Genomic DNA, 25,337 nt, shown 5'->3' on the forward strand with positions numbered 1-25,337 from the left:
TTACAGCTTATGTCGTCAGGCTGCCCTGTATCCTTCAGTGCAACTGGCCATTCTGATTTAACCACGTATCCACAGTTGTTGTCGCTACGCCACTGACGCTGTGTTTATGTTCAGACTACACACTGATATGTGCTATGATTTGTGCCGTCATATATTGCCCTGTTTCTTTCAGTGCGAATGGCTATTCTGATGACCACGTATCCACAGTTGTTGTCGCTATGCCACTGACGCTGTGTTTATGTACACACTGCACACTGATATGTGCTATGGTTTAACTGTTATATCCTTATATATTGCCCTGTATCCCTCAGTGCAACTGGCTATTCTGATTTAACCACGTAATCACAGTTGTTGTCGCTACGCCACTGACGCTGTGTTTATGTACACACTGCACACTGATTTGTGCTATGATTTAACTGTTATGCCCTTATATATTGCCCTGTATCCCTCAGTGCAACTGGCTATTCTATTAACCACGTAATCACAGTTGTTGTCGCTACGCCACTGACGCTGTGTTTATATACACACTGCACACTGATGTGTGCTATGGTTTAACTGTTATATCCTTATATATTGCCCTGTATCCCTCAGTGCAATTGGCTATTCTATTAACCACGTAATCACAGTTGTTGTCGCTACGCCACTGACGCTGTGTTTATGTACACACTGCACACTGATATGTGCTATGATTTAACTGTTATGCCCTTATATTTTGCCCTGTATCCCTCAGTGCAACTGGCCATTCTGATTTAACCACGTAATCACAGTTGTTGTCGCTACGCCACTGACGCTGTGTTTGTTCACACTGCACACTGATATGTGCTAAGATTTGCGCCGTTATATGCTGCCCTGTTTCTTCAGTGCAAATGGCTATTCTGATTACCACGTATTCACAGTTGTTGTGCGATGAAATGACGCTGTGTTTACGTGCACTCTACACACTGAAATGTGTTCATGATTCATGCCGCTATAAATTGCCCTGTATCCTTCAGTGCAACTGGCTATTCTGATTCACAGTTGTGCGATGCCACTGACGCTGTGTTTATGTACACTGATATGTGTGTGTTATGCTTATGCCACGATATTGCCCTGTACCCTTCAGTGCAACTGGCTATTCTGATTACTACGTATTCACAGTTGTTGCGTTGCAACGGACGCTGTGTTAAGTACACACTACGCACTGTTATGTGTATGATTTACGCCATTATATATTGCCCTGTTCCTTATCCTTCAGTGCAAATGGCTATTCCGATTACTACGTATTCACAGTCTTGCGATGCAACTGACGCTGTGTTACGTACACACCGTACACTGCGTTATGAATTTTGCCGTTGTTGCCCTGTATCCTTCAGTGCAAATGGCTATTCTGATTGCTACGTATTCACAGTTGTTGTGCGATGCAACTGACGCTGTGTTACGTACACACTACACAGCGTTATGTGTGGGGATTTATGCCATAATATTTGCCCTGTAATTTTCAGTGCAAATGGCTATTCTGATTACTATGCAGTACGTATTCACAGTTGTTGTGCGATGCAACTGACGCTGTGTTTATGTACACACTACACACTATGTGTTATGAATTTTGCCTTTGTATTTTGCCCTGTATCCTTCAGTGCAAATAACTATTCTGATTACTACGTATTCACAGTGTGGTGCGATGCAACTGACACTGTGTTACGTACATACATACTCACTGTTATGTGTATGATTTATGCCATTATATATTGCCCTGTTTCTTTCAGTGCAAATGGCTATTCTGATCACTACGCAGTGCATATTCACAGTTGTCTTGTATGCAACTGACGCCGTGTCTATGTACACTCTACACACTGTATGTGTTATGCTTATGCCGTTGTACATTGCCCTGTATCCTTCAGTGCAAATGGCTATTCTGATTACGTACACAGTTGTTGTGCGGTGCAACTGACGCTGTGTACACGCTACGCACTGATGTGCTATGTTTACGCCGCCAAATATTGCCCTGTATCATCAGTGCAACCGGCTATTCTGACTTACTATGTATTCACAGTCGATGTCGCGATGCCTCTGACGCTGTGTTTTTGTACACACTAATGTGACTATGCTATCGCGTTGCCCTGTATCCTTCAGTGCACCTAGCTATCCTATCTAACAGTGCATAGTCACAGTGTGTCGCTACGGCGACTTGCGCTGCATCTGTGTCCACACTGAAGCGATTATGCAGTTATGTTGCTAACGTAACTGACCATTATGTGAACTGTGCATATTCATGCAGTCTCGGTCGCTTCATCGACTTGCACCGCATTATACACTCAGATGTTTGATATGTGCACACTGATGGGTAATGCTGTTATGTTGCCCTCTATCCTTCAGTGCAACATCCAGCTATCATTGCTTTCTAACTGCATATTCAGTTCTGTCGCTATGGCGACTACACGGCACGTACAAGGACGTGTTTTTGCTATTTTGTTGCCCTGTTTCCTTCAGTGCAAAACTAGCTATCCTATCTAACCGTGCATATTCACAGTTCTGGATGTATGTACGTAAACGGATGTGTTATGCTAGTAATGCTGCCCTGTTTCCTTCAGTGCTGCTAGCCATCCTAATCTAATTATGCATCTTAAGTTTCTGTAAAATGCTGTACGTGCATGTGCTACGCTGTTATATTGCCCCGTTCCTATCAGGGCAACTGGTTATTCTGTGCAAACTCATATATTCACAGTTGTAGCTACAGTTATGACTGTTTGTTTGCTTACTGAGGTGCTATGCTATTATGGGGCTATTTTCTAACTGCGTATATTCACAGTTGTCGTCGCTACGGCCACTGGCACTGTGTTTATGTACATTCAGTTATGTGTTGATTTGCACTTCTGTACATTGGCTATAGAACATCGGCTATGTTCTACAAGGTGGCACCCCAGCCCCAAGCTGTGGAACCTTCTTGTGTGTCCGCTGCTGGGTCCTTAGTTGAGCAAGACACTTCACACTGACAAGTGCTGAGAAACGGAGCTCTCCCTAAGATGGCCTTACCACCGGCTCTCGCCCCAGCGAAGCACTTGGAGACTTACGCTCATTCTAGTGAATGTTGTCGCATTGTCTCGGACCTGATGACTGCAGCGTCACTCCCAGTCCGATACCAAGCTACGTTCCGAAGTCGCTTACACCGTTCAGAGCACAGGTTGATCCCTGCCCGCCTTATCTGCTGAGTTTCAGCCTCGCATGATGCCGATGCTCAGAGTGATGTTGGCCCTGTAAGGGATTTGTGGATGTACGTGGATCACTTGGCAGCAGTCTACCAGCTGTTGTGTGCTTGGTGGATGGTACTAGGGACGTGCTGTTTTATACAGAGACTTCTCTCTGAATTCGATGCTTATATGGTTGCTTAATGCCTACGGGATTTAGGTATGCTGGCTGTCTTCTCAGAACACATTCGCCAGGGTTCCAAGTTTGATGCACCACCTTAGCGTCGTGGGTTCGGTGAGTTTTATCAATGTACTCATGAAACTGTTACCACCAGCTGTGCAGTAGTCTGTATTGCAGAGTTACCATTGCTGCTAACTCTGTGTTATGACTATAAGGTTACATAGCTGTTTCCACATTACGCAGTAGTTCCAACGTACTGTTAACTCTGTGTGTGGCTTAAGGTTATGCAGCTGTCACCGCTATGCCGTCGACACTGTGTTAGCTCTTGTGCTCGAGTGCTTATGGTATTCTGCTGCCCTGTCCAGTGCAGCCTTCGCCTCATTGCAGTGGATGCGCAACTTGGTAAGCCGGAGCAGACGTTGGTCTAGTTTCGCCTATCAGTTTTGAGTGCTCCTAGCGGCGCTGCTGGCTTAGAACTGTTGTTCCTGTGGGAGTGTAGCTTGACCCCGTTCAGGGCTTATCTTCACTGCGCTCACGGCGGGATTCTATACAGTTCCCATATACGTCAGTATGACGTAATGTCGAAGTGACCGCCTTGAAAGGGAACGTCTCCGGTTACTATCGTAACCTCGGTTCCCTGAGAGGCGGGAACGAGACATTACGTCAACCGCCGTGCTCGCCGTTTGATCAGCTGTGCTAGCGTTCAGTCTTGATTCTGACGTAATTGTCGCGCCCATGCTATTTTATACTGCCCGCGGACCGGTCAGCATTTGCATGTTTTGCGTCAATTGGCCAGCTGTCTCCAGCTGGCGTTATCCTATAAGATTTCAGTGAAAATGGAGAAGGGAGGAGTTCCCATATACGTCAGTATGACGTAATGTCTCGTTCCCGCCTCTCAGGGAACCGAGGTTACGATAGTAACTGGAGACGTTTTCCCTCTGCGCCTGCAATATGCTAATGTTTCGTCTTGACGTCACAACGAAACGGCTTATGACTCATTTGAAAAATTATTCATTTCATTGACAGAATCGACTCTTACTTTTTAAAAAGACAATAACTTCATATACGGTGAACTTTCAGATTTAAAATTGTGCAGGATGTTTTCATTCACTTAGACCTATGTTACACACTACGTGTGTAAAAATCTATAATAGGGGCACTTTAAGGATTTCTCCGTTTGTGTAGTACTATCAATATTATATAGGCCTACAATAAAAAAAACTTTTTTTTTTCTTTTTTAAGATGTGAACTGGTTGAACTATGATTTGTCCTTTGTCCCCCTGCTTCACTCTAGCTTTATGAGTTGACTGGCCCTTTAAGAAGCGTCGCCTGTATTTCCACTACTACACGACAGCAGCACAACACAAGCCTCTACCGAGCGGAACAGTCCATCATCCACAGGCTGCATATCCGTTTTCTGTAACATAATTTTTTTTTTTACTGTAACGATGTAGAAGATGACAGAAGAATTCGTTAAGACTATATTATTATCGTTAGCTTAGCTTTCGTACATCATCATCAGCAAAGGGAGATTCTAGTAACGTTAACGTTAGTGGCTAACGGCTATCAGCTCCAACAACAGAGGTTAACCAAAGATGTGCAAATAAAAGTGATGCTCCTCCACCGCGTATGACCAAAGGTCCTATCGAGCGCAACAGGACTGGTAGCAATCGACGTCAAGATGATGAAGAAAAAGAAGTTTAAGTTCAGAGTGGATTTTGAGCTTGACGAGCTGTCTTCGGTTCCGTTCGTGAACGGAGTTCTGTTCTGTAAAGTCCGCCTGCTCGACGGCGGATTCTCGGAGGAGTCATCGCGGTAAGGAGGCTGTTAAATATGGAGGAATGAAGATGTGTATTATTATGGGAATAGGTGATATTGGGCTGCTTTCATTCTGTATTGCTTTCTAATAAAGCCAAAACATATAGGCTATTCATTCATATTGAGAATCAGAAATTAGTGCACATATAGTACATATTCAGAGCTGGGGGACGAAGGGTCTGTGTTAAAGGGTCTAAAGATTGTTAGTTGTTTACGTTCGTGTGTAAGAGGTCATGTACACTAAATGTCAAGACTGAAGTCAAACACTTTTGTGTTTTTGTAGGTCTGATAATTTCAAAACAAGTTTAACGGTGACTTCATATTGTCATGTTAGATTAGTGATGTAGGATTATTTTTACATATAATGTCTATATTATGTGGAATTTACTCAAAATGAATTCATTTCATGTAGATTTTTAGCCAACTTTAGGTTGTTAACCTAAGGTGTTAAAACCCGTGTCAGCATGTAAGTCGTATTTTTATATACAAATGAAGTTTAAACCGTCATAGCTTATGAATAATTACACCATGTATGACCTAGGCTACATGATTTAAGTTTTACTCAAGAGGAAATGGCCTGGTGCTCTAGGAAGCTGACATCAATTCCTGTAAATTAGTTAGTAAGTATAGAATGGCAGAGGGCACGGATAAAAATAATGTTAAGAAAGTGGACTGCTCTTGGATTTGATCAATGTGAATATGAAGATGTCACTGACATTGACTGTTGAAAAATGATACTACCTGAGCTAATAAGTCACTTCCCACTGGCAAAATATTTTTTTTGTCAGGAGAACCAACAAAATTTGGTCTGAGTTTACTTGTTGTTTTTAATTTTTAACTTTTATCAATCAACCACATCCTGTATGCTGTTTTTGCTTTATTTTTTTAAGCAGTTCTTGAGCTGAGTCACTTCAGGCCTAGCATTAAAACTGTGTGTGTGTGTGTGTGTGTGTGTGTGTGTGTGTGTGTGTGTCTGTCTGTTTGATGTGTAAACGAGCTGTTCTGTTCTCAGACCTGCACACAGGTTGACCTCCATGCAGTATGTATGCATCACAGGTTCAAATGTAGAGCAGCAAAGAGAACTGTTCAGTGTTACAGATTATTTCTGCACGATGAATGTCTTGTAAATGTGATAGTCAAGTGCTGGACCCTCCAGTGTTATGTTTAATTTATTCATGCATTTGGCATAAATATTATTTTATCCAGGCCAGGGGTTATACAGGGGTTGGACAATGAAACTGAAACACTGGCCAATATAGTGTTGGAGGTTTCACGCCTATATTTATATGCGTGGCCTGGTGGCCAATCTTCACTGATTACAATTCCATCAGTAAGAGCAGAGTGTGAAGGTTGAAACCGCAGAGCAATAGCACAGATTTACATAAAATATTGCAATCCACACAAAATAATAGGAGATATATCAGAGTTCAAAAGAGGACAAATTGTTGGTGCTCATCTTACTGGCTTATCTGTGACCAGGACAGCAAGTCTTTGTGGTGTATCGAGAGCTATGGCATCCAGGGGAATGTCAGCATTCCACTACGTGACGAACATCCGACAGTAATAACTGTCGACACAAGAGGAAGCTATCTGAAAGGGATGTCCAGGTACTAACCCGGATTGTATCCAAAAAAAAATATTAACCCAACTCACTGCAGAACTAAATGAGCACCTCGACTCTCCTGTTCACCAAAACTGTTCGTCGGGAGCTCCACATCCACAGTGTCAAGATTGGTCGGTCTGCTATAGCCAAACCTTTGGTCACTCTTGCCAATACCAGTTGTTGGATTCATTTGTTCCAACAGTGCAAATCCTGGGCTGTGGACAATGTGAAACATGTATTGTTCTTTGAATTCACCTTCACTGGTGTGGAGAAGCCCCAAAGAGGTTTAACCTCTTTTGCTATTGCTGCCCAGAGTGAAGCACGGGGGTGGATCAGTTTTGGCTGCAATATCATGGCATTCCCTTCTGTGCTTGATGACCTGACAACTGTTCTGGAAGAGGAATCCCTCTGGCCACTGTGAAGAACTTGTATCTGTCATTCCCAAGAAAAAATGATTCTGGATTGGCTGCAAAAAGAGACTACACAATACTAATAAATTACTGTGGTCTAAATCCGGGTGTTTCAGTTTCATTGTCCAACCCCTGTACATTGTACATTTAAGGTATACATTTGATCAGTTCACTCGGATAATCAAACCCATGATCTTGGTGTTGTTAGCACCATGTTCTACTGTTTGAGCTTTAGGAATATTGTGTCACTCATGTTTCTGTCCCTGTTTACTTCTTTATGATTTGTTTCAGGCTAAAACAGACAAAAAAAATTATAAAGTCCCTGTGACATTGAACAGTTCTACATTAGCATCCAGCAGAGAGGAAAAAAGGACTGCAACAACTAATTAATAATAATAAAATTAATAATAAAAAGTATTGACAGGTAATTTTATTGTTGATTGGTCGGGTTTGGTAGTTTGTTTATTTATTTATTCAGTTAAAATGTATTATATGTTAACTTTCATATTTGAAACTATTTTTGCACACAATGTGTTAGATTTATTATATAGACTTGTGCACTGATCAAGATGTGCAATATCCAATTAATCAATAAAATGGATAAAATTAATTGATCCCTTAAAAAACTATTTTTACAAAATCATTTTATCCCTCTCATTTTATCTGTGTTCTGCTGCAACGTTTGTCATTCACTCGCTTTTGGAGCTCCGCAATACAAAGGCTTCCCACAGTTAAATATTAACGTGTCAGGCTGTGACAGTGGGCTGTCAAACTTCACCATGACAAATTCTCCTCAAACCATCTCTCCCATAAGCAAGTAGCGTATTCATCCATACAGAAAGAGAGTTGTAGACTAACACCGCAGCAGCTTAGATCTAGCTTGGGCTGCACCAGTGCTTCTCTTTTCAACTGCAGTTTGCAGGGAGTGTCTTGAGGTTCGTGAGTTTATTCTCCTTTTATAGGCTTGAGTGTGCCTCCATCTGCCTGTGGTGATCCTTTTGAAGAACTCCTGTTTCATTGCAGACATCCTTTGGGAGAACCCAAGGAAGAAGCACACAGAACCAACGCACTCCTGCTCTCATTCGTTCAACTGACTTTGCCATGGCAACGGCATATATTCTAAATACGGAAATCAGACCAGTGGCTTGTCATGGTTCATGGTTCTGTATTACAATATTAGGCCTGTTGTTGCACATTTTGGCATAATCAAGCCCATAAATGAGATTAACAGCTTGTTTTTCCCATGAGAGGAGTGATGCTAATGACTCTAGCACATGCATAATTGTGTCTAATGGACCAATGGGAAAAAAGTATTGTACCAGTAAAAAGTATTTCCAGGAAGAATTGTTTTCATTTGTGCTATTAATGCATGGCATTAGCACCTAATGCTACTAAATTCATTATGTTCTTTGTGTTTTCACATCATTAGTGCTTTGTAGTGAAGGTTATAATGAGTCATTGTGATGCTAAATTGTTCCAGTAAGCTCTGTGCGCCACCAATGGTGTCTTATTATCTCAGAGAGTCAGAGGCTAAGCACGATTCATTTTGTGATGGCTGGAAAGCAAAAGTCTAAGTTTGACCTGCAGGTGCAGTTATTACAAATATGGAGCATCCTGTATCGATTGGAGCTCTGGACTTGGCCGGGTTGTATGTCTGATTTATGAGTCTGCAGTTTTTCTTTTATAGTCTCACTGCCAGTAATTTGCCTATAATCATATTGGTTAGGAAAGGAGTCATGTTACCTGACATTATCATGTCCTCCTTTTATTATAAGTTTTCAGTGCCACCTTTTATGTTGGTGAGAAGAGGCAGCAAAGCAGCACTTTGGACTGGTAAAGGAGTAATAACAGTTAAAATCAACATGACATCTAAATGTAATATAATTTGATGGCATATTAGAATCCTGTTTCGCTCAGAAATGTGTCTTATTACAGAGGAAAATGGCTTTGCTAAATTGATTTTGCATTGATTTTAACTTGTCAATGTTTTTTTTTGTAATATGCATGTCAAGAGCTCAATTTATAAAGTGAAATGCAGGTTGTTGTTTACAGTCATGCAAAGATCTGTAGAGCCTTAGGGGCCGTTTACACGACAACTAAAAATGGGATACTTTTTATGCATTTTGGCCGTTCATTTACACAACAACGGCAATCAGGCATTTGGGGGCCTGAAAATGCAAACTTTTGAAAATGGGATTCATTGTTTCCGTGTAAACTACAAAAACGAGAATTTGTGAAAATTGATGTCATGCGCATGCGTTTTATGCGTTCAGTCTATAGACTTGCGTATGTGCAGGTGTGTAGTGTTTCTTTACAAAGTGACATCGTCAACTACTGGCCTGTTATGTATAGGCTAATACAGCGTTTTTAGTTGTTTTTGTCTTTTTTCGTTTTTAGTTGTCTTTCGTTTTTACGCAAAAAAAAACGTAAAGGGAAAACTTTTCTGTTTGCAGTACATCTTTGTCGTGTAAACGTACTCTTCGTCCAGGGTTTTCAGTGCTGGCTAAGTCCTCTGAGGTTTTTCTTTACACAGAAGGATCATTTCCCTCTGCCCATCTATTGTGAATAAAAAGTGTGATATTTTGAGCATTACAGCCATTATGAATCATTCTTACATGTGTAATTGTTATCAGTAAGGAACTCTCACACTGTTTATTTCCTTAGAAACTACCCATGTTTAGTAGAAGGAAAATCATTTCTTGTTGGGAGGATAGTATTGACATTTGTTTAGGGAAGTCATTGGCCTCTGGTGCCTTGGTGAGAGAATCAGAGTTGAGGGTTTCATCCAGCTGTGGTTTCACCCAATGACTCAATCGGCACTAAGCTTGAGCCTTATGGTAGGGATCCTTTCCAGCTGGATGGGAGGTGCCCGATTATGTGTTATTTTGGCTGTGTTTCCAATAGACATCGTTGTGGACCGTTATGAAATGATAGAATATGAGGATGTTAATGCAAGTGTAGTATGTGGTGTGGAATTGTGTTTTTTTGCTAAAAAAAATTGTATATTAGGGTACACACACACATTCACTATTAACTAAGAGTTTTCCCTCAATAAACTCCTAAGGGTCATGTTTTGGGGTAGGGTTTTTTCTTCATTAAAACCCCCCCCGTCAAAATACTGTTTTAATAAATCAGAAAAGGACAAATAATTATATATAATGATTCTGAAAATTCAGCTTTGCCATCACAGGAATAAAGTCCATTTAAAAGAATATTAGAATAGAATAGTTATTTTAAGTCGTAGGCTAATAATATTTTCTATATTTATGATCAAATAAATGCAGCCTTGGTGAGCATAAGAGACTTCTTTTACCCCAAACAGTAGTCTATATATGCTTTTAACGAAATATTTATTTATTAATATGGTACACTTTCCCTCAATACCACTGACATTTTAGTCAGATGTGAAAATCTAGTCTCACAAGCAATGCTGCTTGACCAAAGCAATTCATGACGTCCCCCTGGAGTGCCTACAAGGGCACAACCTTGCATCTTTGAGTTAGCAGCCCTGTCCTTTGACTACAATTCTTTAAATTAACATCCTTAAATTCACATCACTCTCTTACATGTGTTTAATAGCATCACAGTTTCCCTGAAGTTCATTTCATAGACTCGTATCTCTCCAAAAGCCCTCTGGGTCTCGCTCGTCTGCCCTGTCTGCAAACATCTGTCTAATTAGGAAGCAGAACACTCCTCCACATGCAGGTCCATTTTCAGATTGGAAATTAATTAAACTTCTTGTTGTCAGTATGGCCTTCTGACTCCAGTCTCTAATTAATCACAGAATGTGAGTCAGACTCTTTTAATGCAGTCGACTTGAAGTGAATATTAAAATCACTCTATTGAATTGGGGCTGGATTATGTGACTCATTCTGTTGTGAAATAATTTCAAAATCTCCCTGAGGAGCAATGCTGCAGGACCTGTCCACCCCTGTTGGATTTTGCAAATGCAGATCAGATAGTGTGAGAGAGGGTGCACGCTGTTTTGGATGAGTGCGTGTTTGTTTTAAAGCCTTGAGCCAATGCTGTGTTCTTTACAGTGACACCTTGCATTAACAACCCGATATGTGTTTGTGTTTTACAGGGAGACGGTCCAGGCAAACTGTGTACGCTGGAGAAAAAGATTCTCCTTTCCCTGTAAAATGAGTGCAAATGCTGGAACCGGAGTCCTTGACCCCTGTGTGTGTCGAGTTTCAGTCAGAAAGGTACAAACACACTCCTGCACACTCTGTTGGTTAGCAATAAACAGTTTGGAGTTGAAATTCTGAGAATGATTTGATTTTTTTTTTTTATGTAACAGGAACTAAAAGGTGGAAAGACTTACGCAAAGGTAATTTATTTTTATTTTTATTATTAAACATACCAACACTATTCAATATATTTGGGTAGCTGACATGATGTGCACTGTTTGATATGCTGTAAGTCATCTAAAACGATTTAAGCATTTTCAAATTATTTTGTAATTATTACACATTTGCTTTTTATAGCATGATGATAGTTGAGAAGGTATGTGGAATAGTTTTAAAAATTAGTCACACTGCAGGACTATCTAAATCAACTACAAAAAAGCTAAAATGTGATTCTGGTGAAAAAAATAAATCTAAAATATAAATATTTCCTTATAAATTCATATATGTTTCATATAGCTAAAATCATGTTAAAAACAAAAAATGTACCTTTCATGAATGGACACTAACACAGGGCATTGGTAATTCATCAAGTAGACAGTTCTGAGAGGATTATAAAATATTGATAGCAAAGTAGCAGCTAAAAATAGATCACCCTGGAACATTGTGTTTGTATGCGCTTCTGTTTGTGTATGAGCAGGGCACTTCTGTTCATAAAGGCATTAACCTTTTTATTTAGCTTTTTATTCAAAAGGTCAATTGCCTTTTATTTTTAATAATTTTTCTTTTGGCAAAAGCAAGATTAAACTGAATTTCTTTCCTGAATGTGTACTGCTTTGTCTCTCTGTATAGCTGGGTTTTGCTGATCTCAACCTTGCGGAGTTTGCAGGATCGGGTAGCACCACACGCAGGTGTCTGCTGGAGGGTTATGACACCAAAAACACTAGACAAGACAACTCCATCCTTAAGGTATAGAAAGGCTCAGACTTCCTCTCAGGATCTTTCTTCTCAGCTAAACTCCATTGATGCTTTGAGTCTTGATTTATGTAACTTGAGTTATACGTTAGTTAGTGGTTCTTAGTGGTGCTATTGGTCACTAATTAGTATTACAAACTCCTCAACTTAGATGAGTATATCTTCAATCATACTATCTTAAAGGGGTCATATGCTTTTTAATATTTTCTTTTTCTTTTAGTGTGTAATGTCTTTCTTTGTGCATGTATACGTTCTGCGAAGTTACAAAGCTCATAGTCTCCCACAAAGTGATTTATTCTGTCTAACAGAGAGCACTGATTCAGACCTGCCTAAAAAGCCTTGATCAAAGTCCAGATACAACTTCCCCAAAGGAATGTGCAAAGAAAGTAGGACAGGTTTCAGTGAATTAAAGTGTTGTCGTCATTTCATGGAGACGCTGTGTGTTTGGATGAGAAAGCAAAATCGCTTTTGCTTTTAGAGGTTAAGGTTTATTTATAAAGCTATTTCTGAGCAGTACAACCCAAAAGTTTGTTTGTGCACAGGGCATTTTACAGAGGACAGCATTCTGAACCTAGGAGAGTACAATGCAGGTTATATACAAAGGCTACTTTCCACTGTGAAACATTCTGCTCAAGTTGTGTTTGCAAAGTTGGTCCCGGTCGATAGGCTTGATCCATCCGCATTTTCAGAATCTGACTCGGGCTCGAACTGATACCGTAAAAGAGACAAAATCATTATTAACTGTGTTTACAAAAATTGCTTTAGAAGCCTTGGAAGCTGAAGCTCATGATTATGGCATGAGGCGTTACTTTTCCGACACACGCTTGAGGTGATTGGCCAATCACTGGGTCAGCTGGCCAATCAGAGCACTCTAAGCTTCTCGGACGGAGGGGCTTTGTAGTAATCAGGCGTTCCAGAAGAATAGAGAAGCTGCAATAAATGTACCAGTGGCGTGCAGTGGTGTTCTAAAATGAGGAGGCAATGTCCTCACAGTTTTTTTTAAATAAATCAAATGTAAATTCATGTCCCATGTTACACTTGATGGTGTCACATTTTCCTGGTTAAATAAACATTACATTACATAAATAAAAAACTAAATACAATTCTGTATTTTTTATTAAAACCAAGTATAAATCTCATCACATTAGTGATTTTAAGCATTTTTACATATACAGTATTCCTTATTAAAAACCGTACAAAAAAAAAGAAAAGAATTCAACCTAGAATTTTACCTGGCAGATGATAAAACAGGTGAAAAAGTCCCTCTCTTTTTACCTGGGGCAGTAAGTAACCTAGCAACCATTCAGAACACCCTAGCAATCGCATAGCAATGCTCTAATAAACACTTTAGCAACTGCCTTGCAACATCCTGGAAACCATCCAAACATTATTTATTTAGTTAGTTTCTGTAAGGGCCAAAAATGAAATGTTAAATGTCATACATATCCAGTTTCTTATTTTTTTGTCATTTGTCTTTGCCTGCAGGTGATTATTAGCACACAGTTGATGTCTGGGGACCCCTGCTTCAAAACGTGAGTGTTACTTTTGACTGCGTTGTGAATGTGTTATAATTCAGTATTGAAGTGAGAAAGAATTGAAGTTTGGTTGTGAAAAGGGCCTATTTCTATCTCTATGCCATCCTATCTGCATTTTTAAATTTAGATTTAGCTAAAGACCCACAGAGACCTTTTCCAGTTAAACATTTGAAGTTGCTATAATAGTATTTTCTCAGAAATGGCCCGTGTGTTGGGAAGGAGTGTTAATTTGCGCTCTTGGGAAGTCAGAGCTTTGAACACAGATTTGAATACTGGAAACCAACACTGTCCACCCACACATGTACACACACACTGTAGCTCACACTGTGCGTGAAGGCAAAAACCTGCTAAAAACATTTGTGTGGGTTAAAGCGTGGAGAGAGTATGGAGTTCGGGGATTCTGGGGGTTGCTTTTAAACCATGTTGTTGAATGCGGGTTCTCCATGTATTAGGCCTCCGTCCACCGCCATGGTGATAGGCATTCAAGGTGATGCCGAGAGCCTGCTGGAAGACAGGAAAGGAGGAGACACACAGAAACCTTTTCTGAGCCTCTCAGGTAAACTTAACACAAAATGCACTGATCACTGTTTGCAATGAATCGGAATGAGACACACAAATACAGCAGCTCCATACACAGACCTTGTTTTTTTTTTACATTTGTCCTTTACATGTGCTTAAATGTGTATGCATTTCTTATATTTTTATGTTTGCATTATGTTGGTTGCTCTAATCAACTGTCCAAATCAAACACCCTTTGAAAAGCTTCTCATTAATTCTGCATCCAGTCCTGTAGTAAAGAACAAGACTGTATGTTTGATTTGATGCAGCCGAACTAACAGGAGCTTGAAAGAGTGCTCTCTCTCCCCCACTCTCTCTTTTATCCTTTCTTTTCCCTCATACATGCTGTGTGCCTTTTCCGTCCAGAGGCTGGCGAAAGCTTTAGTCTTTAATGTATAATTTAGCCATGTGCCGCTGTTGACTCTTAACTCGGTTTTCATAGTGATTCACTATGACTGAATGCTTATGATGAAGAGCAGGCTTACAATTCATAAAACATGATTAGCTTCCAAGTGCCTCTTCTGTAGTGATTTTGAGTTGCGATCACTGAACAATATTAAAGCCGTATAAATATTCATAGTGTTTAATCTGAAATTTTAATGGAATACAAGACAAGATGCCAAAAGTGGCTTGCTGTCTGAGGCGATTGATGAATTAATCAGTATCACCATTTGTTCAGAGGAACATGTTGAAGAGTTAAATATGATTTGGCCTGTGATTTTGGCCGAGAAATGCTACTCTTTTGAAGGGAGTTTGTGGAGAAGACTCATTTAGAGATCGGTCAGGATGGTCTCTAGTCTTTGAACAGCCAAGTCAATGAGAGCAACGATTTGATGTAGATATTTTTAACTGGTTTTCAGCTTTAATATTTTAGAGTTTTGTAGCTATTAATTCTTTCCCGCCATTGACAGAATTTTACATCATTTATGAGAACGCTTCCCCGCCATTGATGGAATTTTCCAGTTTTCCGTGTTTTCACTGTTATACGGTAGGGGGCACCATTAGGCATTGAGCAGAAACAAGCGATAAAAGCATTGCTTAATTAATCTGTTACCTTTAAGGCTGAGCATATGTTTGCCAGTGTTATTTTATCTTTTTTTTTATATACTATTATTGTATTTATTAATATTTTGATATATTATATAATTATATAATTTTCTCTTATTTTATATTTAAATTGTAGTTTTTGTAAAATATTTGTTTTTTTGTTGTTGTTGCTTTTGTCATTTGTCAAATTTGTCAACAGTTTTAGTCATTTTAGTACTTGAACTTAAACTTATTTTATTAGTTTAAGTTCATGTAAAACTTAATTGTCAAAGGCAACATTTAGATTTTTTGTTTGTAAGTGTAAGTTTTCCATCTAATATTTATAATTTATTTTATTTAATATTTATTTCAATTATTTTTAATAGTTTAAGACACTGATGCTAGCGTACTTAAAATTTACAATAAAATAAAATAAATAAATATCCGGGACCAAAATATTAATGGCAAAAAATGATTCATGAAAATGATTATTATTATTATGGGGATATGGAAATTTATAGCCAAGTAAATGCTTAATAGAATAAGAAATTCCCTCCTTCTAATACACCACCTGCTCTTAACTAGAATTAGCAAGTAGCAAATCATGATTCATAGGTGTGATGTAAACAAGGATTATTTAAAAATGTGTCATGCCTCAACTTCCTGTTTTAATAGGAAATATGCTAACACGGGAAATAAAACCTTGTGCTTGCAATTTTAAAGGCTACAATCATCATAAACTTTTGTAACCAATTCAACTAATTTTGAATTTTGCTGAGCAATTAATATCCATAATACTTTTTTCTCTTTGAGATCACTAAAGGTTATAGTGGCAAAAAGGTTGTAGGTATTTAGTATATATTTATGTATTAAATAAAAATATATTTATTGAAATTGAGCCATGTTTGCCATTTATATATCCCTTATATGGACATGACCCCAAACCAGTCTAATTATATTGGATTTCCACTGACTAATCGATTTCGAGAAGTTTTATTTTGAGAATGTTGATTTTCTAATCAACAGCCCTAATTTGAATAGACAAATCATATTGGATGCCTGAAAACTCTCAATGGACAAGTGCATGGCTACATCAAGGCAAGGCAAGTTTATTTATATAGCACATTTCATACAAAATGGTAATTCAAAGTGCTTTACATAGAAGAAATTAAAATAATCAAAACAAATAAGAATAATTAAAACAGTTTCGAATAAAATATCAAATAAAGTACAGTACAGTAAAAACAGTCGGACGAACAGTGGCACAGTGCTCATTCAGTAAATGCATAGCTAAACAGATGTGTTTTGAGTCTGGATTTGAAAGTGACTACTGTAGGAGCACATCTGATCTCCTCTGGAAGCTGGTTCCAGCTGCGGCTGGCATAATAGCTAAAAGCAGACTCTCCGTGCTTAGAGTGAACCCTTGGTATTTCTAGCTGATGTGATCCTAATGATCTGAGTGATCGGTTTATATTCAGTGAGCATATCTGCAATATATTGAGGTCCTAACCCATTGAATGATTTATATACCAGTAATAATACTTTAAAATCAATCCTAAATGTAACTGGGAGCCAGTGTAAAGACCTGAGGACTGGTGTGATATGTTCATATTTTCTGGTTCTGCTCAGAATCCTGGCAGCTGCGTTCTGTATGAGCTGCAACTGTCTTATGGTCTTTTTAGGAAGGCCAGTGAGGAGTCCATTACAATAATCCACCCTGCTGGTGATGAAAGCATGCACAAGTTTCTCTAAGTCTTGACTGGAAACAAAGCATCTAATTCTTGCAATATTTTTCAGATGATGGTATGCTGATTTAGTTATTGCTTTGACATGACTACTGAAACTAAGGTCTGACTCTAGAGACACACCGAGATTCCTGACTTGATTTTTAGTTGTTAGACCCCTAGCGTCAAGGTATGCATTCACCATTTCACCTTGAGAACTTCATCTTTGTTTCCAAACGCAATGACTTCAGTTTTGTCTTTGTTTAACTGAAGAAAGTTTTGGCACATCCAACTGTTTACGTCATCAATGCATTGGCACAGGGAGTCAATGGGGCTGTAGTCGTTAGGCGATAGGGCTAAGTAGAGCTGTGTGTCGTCTGCATAGCTGTGGTAAGCAATTTTGTTCTTTCTCATTATTTGGCTCATTGGGAGCAAACAGGTTGAACAGGAGTGCGCAAGAATTGAGCCTTGAGGGACTCCGCATGTCATGGGTGTCCACTCAGACCTATGGTCTCCTATACTCACATAATAACCTCTCCCTTCTAAGTATGACCTGAACCATTTTAGGACTATCCCAGAAAGCCCCTCCCAGTTTTCCAGCCTGTCAAGAAGTATGTCGTGATCGACAGTGTCAAATACAGGACTGAGGTCGAGTAGTACCAGTACTGATAATTTGCCTTTATCAGTATTTAAGCAAATATCGTTTATTATCTCTGTGCTGTGATGCGATCGGAAACCAGATTGAAAATTGTCAAAGTATCCATTCAAGCTTAAGACATCAGATATATGATCTACTATAAGTTAAAAAATAGGAGAAGAACGGGTTAAATTGGCATTGAATCCCGTAAAGCGATTGAGCAGGATTAATTAGGACTGAACTGAATCCCTTATGTCCACAGAGACATCAGGGAAGTGTGGCTCTCTGCCTGATGAACTGGGACTGTGCGGACACTCTCGAACGTCCAGTTATGCTAGTCAGCAGTCCAAAGTATCAGGTAGGCTTTCCTTTTCCACTGTTTTCTCTCTGATCACTAATTGGCGATGTGTCGATGTGACTGCTGTCTTGCTCGACTTGAATGGATTGTATTGTCTGCTACCCTGGCTGTAACATCAGGCTGTCAATCAACATCATGCCATTGTATTGCAAGATGATTAAAGAATTTTGTATTTTGCACGAAGGCTGCATGTCATGTGACTCTGTTCTGTGTGATGGAGTGAAGATATCTGTGTGCACATATGAGAAAGAAAGAAAGTGTGTGCAAATTCATTAGCCTACATTATATTAAGTTAGGTTGCACTTTCCACATATAGGGTACTTTTTGGCGTCCCATTATTTTGACCTTTTGAGTTTGAACAATTAACAATTTAAAGGTGACCTATAATTCAAAATTGAATTTACCTTGGTATAGTCAAATAACAAGAGTTCAGTGCATGGACATGACATAGAGTGAATCTCAAACTGGACTGTTTTCGCGTTCTGAATTTAATTCACGTTTATGAAAAACACCCCTGAAAAACGGTCGGTTCTCCACACAATACCGACTGTGACGCAATAGTCGGGATCATTAATATGTACGCCTCCAAATATTTGCATAATGCCAGCCCTCAATGCCAGGCGGAACTGCGCAGCCGAAGCATGGCAGTTGCTCAGTGTGGATGTACACATGAACACAAAAGTATTTTTTAGTTCCTTCATCTGGGCCTCTGGAGAAACAATGGGTTAATTTTATTTTCTCTGGAAATTTCAAAACATTTCACCGACTGTTTCCTCAACTTGGGCCAATACAGAGCTGGCCTCGGATCGAGCTACCAAGCAACACTTTCTGATGTGTAATTGTTCAAGTTCAGACAGGTAATCTTTCTCTCAAAATCGTTCAATACTGTTTATGCATCAGTAAGTCAAGCCAGTGACTAAAATATCAGCTTCACATCGTTTCTTTTAGTAGGATGAAAATAATCGTATTTAAATTGTGAACCAATTATATACAGAAAGCGATCAGAGAACAATCTTTCCACACAGCGCGAGTTTATCTGGACACTTGCCAAACTCGTTATGAAATCAATGACGCACGTTACTGCACAACGAAGCTCTTACTGTATTTACATCATCGTGTTTGCATTGGTGAAAGCAGAGAGAGTGCAGAAACTGCTTTGCAATGATAAGATCTTCATTCTCGCGATCAACACACTGTCAACTGCTCAATGCTCATCACGGCAACATTTTATGTGATGGGAATAGATCTAAATACTTTAAAAACATCTCACGATTCGTTAATCTCGATAGCTGTTATAGTAAAAACGTATAATAGCAGTAGTAAAAGTATTCGGGAGAGAGTTTCACATGTAATGCGTAGCTATTTCATATGCAAGCATGTCAGCCAATCACAGCAGTGGCCGCGGTTACACTGAATCCCACAGCAGACACGCCCCTTCAAACAGAGTGTTCAAATCAGAGGCTAAAAGCAGGCTAGGAAAAATGCCATTTATTTCTAAATTATGATTATTTTTTATCTAAAAAACATACTAACATTATAAGGGTAACCCAGGAAACATTATAAAATAATTAAAAAAAACATTCTAGGGCACCTTTAAGCACCTCCTTTCACTGACCATTTTGCTATACAAGACATTTTAAGGCCCTATTTTGTTTTCAGTTTGTGGAAAGTGCTATTTGCTTTATTAAATAATATGAAACTGGGCTCTTAGAAAGATTCTGTGCCATCACAAAATGGCTGGATTAAATGTCCCAGATCTAATTTGATAACACTACTTCCTCTAGTACTTCCAGAGAGGAGACAGCACTCAGTCCTTATTTCATTAAGCTATTCTCTTAGATTCAGTTACACATTCCTCACGTTGACCTTTTGTATTAGAGCATCTCAAAGTGTAAAGTTAGTTTTAAAGTCCCACAAAGCAAACAGAAGTCATCACTAGGGTTTGAAATCTAAAATTGTTCCCAATTCTGGAATTGGATACTTAAGGTCAGGAATTAGATACTTCAAATTCAAATTTTGATTCCGCTTATTGATTTCTGTGTGTGCATTTTAATGTGATTTAAACCATTAAAGCGCAAGAAAACGCGAAAGAGAACTCAATTCGGCACTAGAGCGCTGTTTTCTGTGCCGGGCACATCCAGAACGCGCACACGAAAAGCTGCCTTCCATATTGTGTACGAATACTGAATTGAGTTCTCTTTCGCGTCTTCTTGCGCTTTAATGGACAAATACACACAAAATTATGTCAAAATATCCTCGTAAACACAGTCGTAAACTTTTTCCTGTCCTTTTTTTTTTTTTTTTTTACTGAATTTTAATTTTAAAACAATGTTGTGTCATGTTTTCTTAGGCTATAGTACGAGTCACTCGCGTTCCTCCAGTCTCTCGGAGTTCTCCCACAGGAGAAACGCTTCGATCGGCAGTGCTTCCACTGGCATTGCCAGCATCCCTGAGCCCAGTGAGGAGAATGACCAAACTACAGCGCCACCTACAGTCTGCGCTGCTGTGCCTGAACACCCATCAACGCCTGACAGGGCTGCCAGCAGGTCAGACAGACACTGCTACCACTTCCTGCTCAATATTAATCAAGCTTTAGATGCAGGATATGAAATTAATATAGGTTAATTTTCTCATATATACAAAGGTACCCAGTGAAACAGGACTCCATGGAGTCTCAGCTGAAAAGGGTGGATGCCACACGGGTGGATGCTGATGATGTGGTAGAGAAGATCCTGCAAAGCCAGGATTTCACCCACAGTATGCTGGACTCCAGCGCTGAAGGTAAAAATGGCTTCTTCATGTTTATTAGAAGACATCCCTAAAGGTACTACTAGCACATTTCCATCAGAGTATGTGAGACGCACTAAATGACATTTTATAATGTAAAAAACATTTATAATGTTTATATTACAAATAAATGCTTTTTTATTCATTAAAGAATCCTGAAAAAATCTTCACAAAAATATTAAGCAATTAAAACAATGTTGATCAATGTTGATAATAATTTGTCTTGAGCAGCAAATCATCATATTAGAAGATTTCTGAAGTGACACTGAAGACTGGAGTAATGATGCTGAAAAATCAGCTTTGCCATCAATGAAAATAAATCAAATTTTATTTTAAATTGTAATAATATTTCACAATATTATTGTTATTACTGTATTTTTGATCATATAATGCAGCCTGGGTGAGCATAAGAGACTTTTAAATTATTCAAAAAAAAATTTGAACAGTAGTGTGTGATGTAAATAGTATACCTTATATGAAATACATAAAAAATAAAACAGCTCAGATAATATTTAGTGTGACCTCTTGAGTTTGAATTTCTGAAGGTTATGCACCTCCTTTCACTGATTTCCATCAGAGTATCTAATCAATCTCCCTACAATCTCAAACAACTTATACATTACTATTATATTACTATTTTACAATAAACTTTGATTATATTGCATTAAATGCTTATAATAAATTGCAATAAATAGTAGTTTTATATTGTATCATTGTTTTTTTTGTGTCTTTATATAATTTGCTGTGTCACTGTATTTATAATATTTCATAAATTCCATCTTTATTTTATTCTGACTGCTTAAGCGTCCTGGAGCACTGAAAATGCGCTATATAAATAAACATATTATTATTATAAATCTCATTTTATATTATTTGTTTACATCATTTGTTTCATGGGATTCAAGTTCATCTCTCATTAATTGTTACTAAACATTCATATTTTTGGTTGTTGTCTGTCCAATAATATTGCAAAAATTCCATCTTTATTTCATTCTGATTGCTAATAGTCTATTAACACTGTGTGTAACATGGCGAATTCTTGCTGACATGAAATCTCATTTTGGTCCATTTAATTGTCATGCTTGAGATGGAGTGGTATCAGAGCAAACTTGGATCAAGTGGAAACAGAAATAGAAAACACAGAGCTAGAAACAGGATGTTTAATTGGTAGCAATGTTTACCGGTAGCTGCTGCTGCTGCTGCTACTCAGTAGGTGTATTGAAGTGTATCTGTGCCAGAGCCCATCTTTATATGTGTGTCCTACTGTATTAGTTTTCGTATTATTTTTTAGATGACCTGCCGACGGGTTCTCATTAGAATTGGACCGTTTTGGACCCAGAGAAGTCGTGACTTTGTGTGTGCGGAATGGAGGCGATATCTGATTCAAGTGTGTGTGTTTTTCAGAGGAAGGTCTGCGCTTGTTTGTGGGTCCTGGTGGGAGCACAGCACTTGGTAGCCACCACCTTCCTGCCAGGTAAGTTTGAAGGAAAATGTTGTTGTCATCATGTACTCGCCCTCATGCTGTTCCAAACCCAAATGATTTTCTTTCTTTCTTGGAACATAAAAGCAAATGTTTAGCATAATGTCCTAGCAGCTCTTTTCCACACAATGAAAGTGATTGGGGACTGGGTCTACCAAGCTTTAAAAAATACCTAAAGGGATCATAAATGTATCTGTGTGCCATCTTCCAAGTCTTCTGAAGCCATACAATAGCCTGTATGATGAAGATGTGAAATATAATCCATAGATTTTTATGGATTACTTTTATGGTAATTTCTGGAGCTTGACATCTCCAGTCACCATTCACTTTCCTTATATGAAAAAAAGGGCTTGGATGTTCTGATAAACATCCTTTTCTGCTTAATCTCTTTTTAGAAGAAGAAATTAAGCCATGTAGGTTTGAAACAACATGAGGGTGAGTAAATGATGACAATTTTATTTTCGGGTTACTGTCTCTTTAAATACCACAGCAAAATCAAATAGTAAGCAGTGGTATTCCCCCGCGCTCTTAAAGGTGTTCTAAGCGATGTCACGCGTTTTTTAGGCCAAAATTTTTTTTGTCACAAACAGCAAACATCTCCTCACTATCCACTAGCTGTCTGTCCCCTGAACACACTGTAAAAAAATGGAGACGGTCCTCACTGCAGAACACGAAATCCAGGGGGAGGAGTTGAATCCAGATCCAACTCCTCCCACCTTACATATACCTAAACCTACCCATCTCCGCCCCCTGATCCCTAACCCCAACCCTAATCCTACCCATCTCCACCCCTTAGATCTGGATCCAACTCCGCCCCCTGGATCTCGTGTACTGCAATGAGGTGCTACAGAAAAAACACAGTCTCTGTAGACACCCCAGGCTCCACAAACGGCAACAAAAATAAACCCGCACCACGAAACATAACAAACAGTGTTCCAGCCAATAACCGACAAGAAGGATTTGGGGGGTTAGTGCGCGTGCACATGAAAGGGGGGTGTGGAGGAGAGAGAAGCATGAAGAGGGAAGTTAGAATTATATTCTCTTTGAGTTTGATATGGCCCACACACGACCAAAGAGACAACGTTCCGATGAACAGATTGCAAAGAAGAGGAAAAAGGAGAAGGAACGCACAAAGTCCCGAATTTACATTGGAAAAGCCTTCGAAAGGTGGCGAGATCTCCGCCGGCAGAAGGGCTTCCAATCCGACATTCAGGTAGCTCTGTTTTTGCTGGACTGGTGGGTAAATCCAGTTTGGTTTTTCTAAATGAACGTTCATGTTCGCCTAACAAACACAAGGATATAATTAGCTAGAACTATGCAGTCAGCGCTAACTTTGGTGAATACAACATATAGGTTTCTAGCAGCTAGCGATCGATCTCTTTTGTAAATGATCAAGCAAACTCACCGTAGGGCGACAGTTTGTGTGAATGATTGTTTTCACCCATTGTTTGTTATGAATTTGAATGTTCATTTATAGCCTATTGACAACTTTGACTAAATTTGTTTACGACGGAGCCGTTGTTTATGCTCACTGGGAAACGCAAAGCTAACATTACCTTGCTATTATTGCGTCCTTGTATGGGAGCTAAAGTTATAACCTCAGGTGGCGAAACGTTTTATCGGTTGTTTTTTGGTAATGTTTCTCTTTTTCTGCATTATATGAAAGCATTTATCTAACTTGGCGACATTACACCTCGAATGAAGTATCAGTAAAACTACAGGGGGAGGGGACGGGATGAGGAGGAGGGAGGGTCTAGCTAGCCTCCGTTGTGTTTGACAATACTTCGAACGTCAACAAGAAGTGACGTCACCCAACATCGCTTAGAGCACCTTTAAAAAAAGTGTAAATCAGTGCATTTACCGATTTGTTCGTAAATCCTGATTTCTTCTCTTTTCAGGGTTGGAGCTGGTGCCTACGAACAGGTGGTGATTAAACGCTAGTTGGGAGATGCCAGAAGGAGAAGTGTCAAAAACCAAAGTCTGTTTCGTGGGAGGAGAAAGGGGCGAAGAGATTCAGACATGTTCGTCGTCTCTCACATTAGCAGTGTTGAAACTTGTTTCAGTCTTTCGATGAAACGGTGTCCTCTGCTGGCTAAATAATGAACTGACAGCTCCTCTGTATGAGGCTGCCATTTGGTGTCTTGTGTTTCACTGTGAGGTAAACTTTGTCTTATAATATGTCTGCAATTGCCCTATATTTTCCTCGATGATTTAAAAAAAACAACTTATATTTCATATTGTTATTTTAGTGAGATATGTTTATTTTTACCATGTTTACATGTTTGAACCATTTTAAGGGGTCTGTCAGAAACATTTGGTGGATTATATACATCATTACATATACATCTATATGTCTGCAGATGAAGGTGACCTCTTTATGCATTTTTTTTTGTCATTTCATTACTGTACGAATGGAAATCAAACCGTCCTCACCCACCCGCGTCTCACTTTTTGCGTGTGAGAAGTCGTGATGCGTTGAACAGATGGAGCCGTTTTCAGACTTGAAAAAATGTGCAATTGAATAGCACTTTAAATTGAAGGACTTTACATAAACTTTTTATGTATCGCCAACATTGTAGGGAGTTTTGAGACTGAGCTTTTGATCAAGTTAACCAATACACATTAAATGTGTTATTCTTCTTTATTTGTAGCTGAAAATGACTTTGGGGCTTGAGAATTTTAATGTAGATTAAACTCCTACAGCTCCATTATATGTTAAATGGGACTAAGTCATTTTGCAGTTCAGTTTATAGACACATTAGCTACTTGAAATCTGGGCAGGTGAATATCTGATAAGTACTTCTCTGGCAGCAGTCTATGACATAATTAATGACATCACCTAACTATATTACGCTTTCACACAAGGACAAAATGAGCCAAGCTGTTCTCAAGCTACACTTTGTAACATAGCAGCACAGAATGAAGCATTTAACCATGTCAGCAATGCTTGAAAT

The 25,337-nt window shown here is 39.0% G+C and overlaps 1 protein-coding gene across 2 annotated transcripts; it reads left to right on the forward strand.

Moving 5' to 3' along the window:
• Window positions 1-4,791: 4,791 nt before the first annotated feature.
• fam102bb (family with sequence similarity 102 member Bb) lies at window positions 4,792-24,884 on the forward strand. 2 transcript variants are annotated; one of them, XM_056269215.1, is made up of 11 exons: window positions 4,794-5,160; window positions 11,261-11,381; window positions 11,477-11,506; window positions 12,156-12,272; window positions 13,764-13,810; window positions 14,266-14,369; window positions 18,021-18,116; window positions 20,467-20,662; window positions 20,761-20,897; window positions 22,308-22,377; window positions 24,282-24,884. In XM_056269215.1, the coding sequence occupies exons 1-11, from the start codon at window positions 5,027-5,029 to the stop codon at window positions 24,322-24,324; spliced, it is 1,095 nt and encodes a 364-aa protein (XP_056125190.1). In that variant the 5' UTR covers window positions 4,794-5,026; the 3' UTR covers window positions 24,325-24,884. The 2 variants fall into 2 exon arrangements, with proteins under 2 accessions (XP_056125191.1, XP_056125190.1); XM_056269216.1 differs by lacking the exon at window positions 18,021-18,116 and having other exon boundaries at window positions 4,792-5,160.
• Window positions 24,885-25,337: the final 453 nt, after the last annotated feature.

This window comes from Rhinichthys klamathensis, unplaced genomic scaffold (assembly GCF_029890125.1).
Source record: "Rhinichthys klamathensis goyatoka isolate OS25496 unplaced genomic scaffold, OSU_Roscu_1.1 h1tg000281l_1, whole genome shotgun sequence".
Taxonomy (NCBI): domain Eukaryota; kingdom Metazoa; phylum Chordata; class Actinopteri; order Cypriniformes; family Leuciscidae; genus Rhinichthys; species Rhinichthys klamathensis.

Bases quoted from the DNA above. Each gene is read 5' to 3' on its own strand.
- fam102bb (XM_056269215.1), top strand. From the start codon at position 5,027: ATGATGAAGAAAAAGAAGTTTAAGTTCAGAGTGGATTTTGAGCTTGAC. The intron at 12,273-13,763 runs GTATAGAAAGGC...CTTTGCCTGCAG, and splicing joins AAGACAACTCCATCCTTAAG to GTGATTATTAGCACACAGTT. The intron at 22,378-24,281 runs GTAAGTTTGAAG...TTCTCTTTTCAG, and splicing joins AGCCACCACCTTCCTGCCAG to GGTTGGAGCTGGTGCCTACG.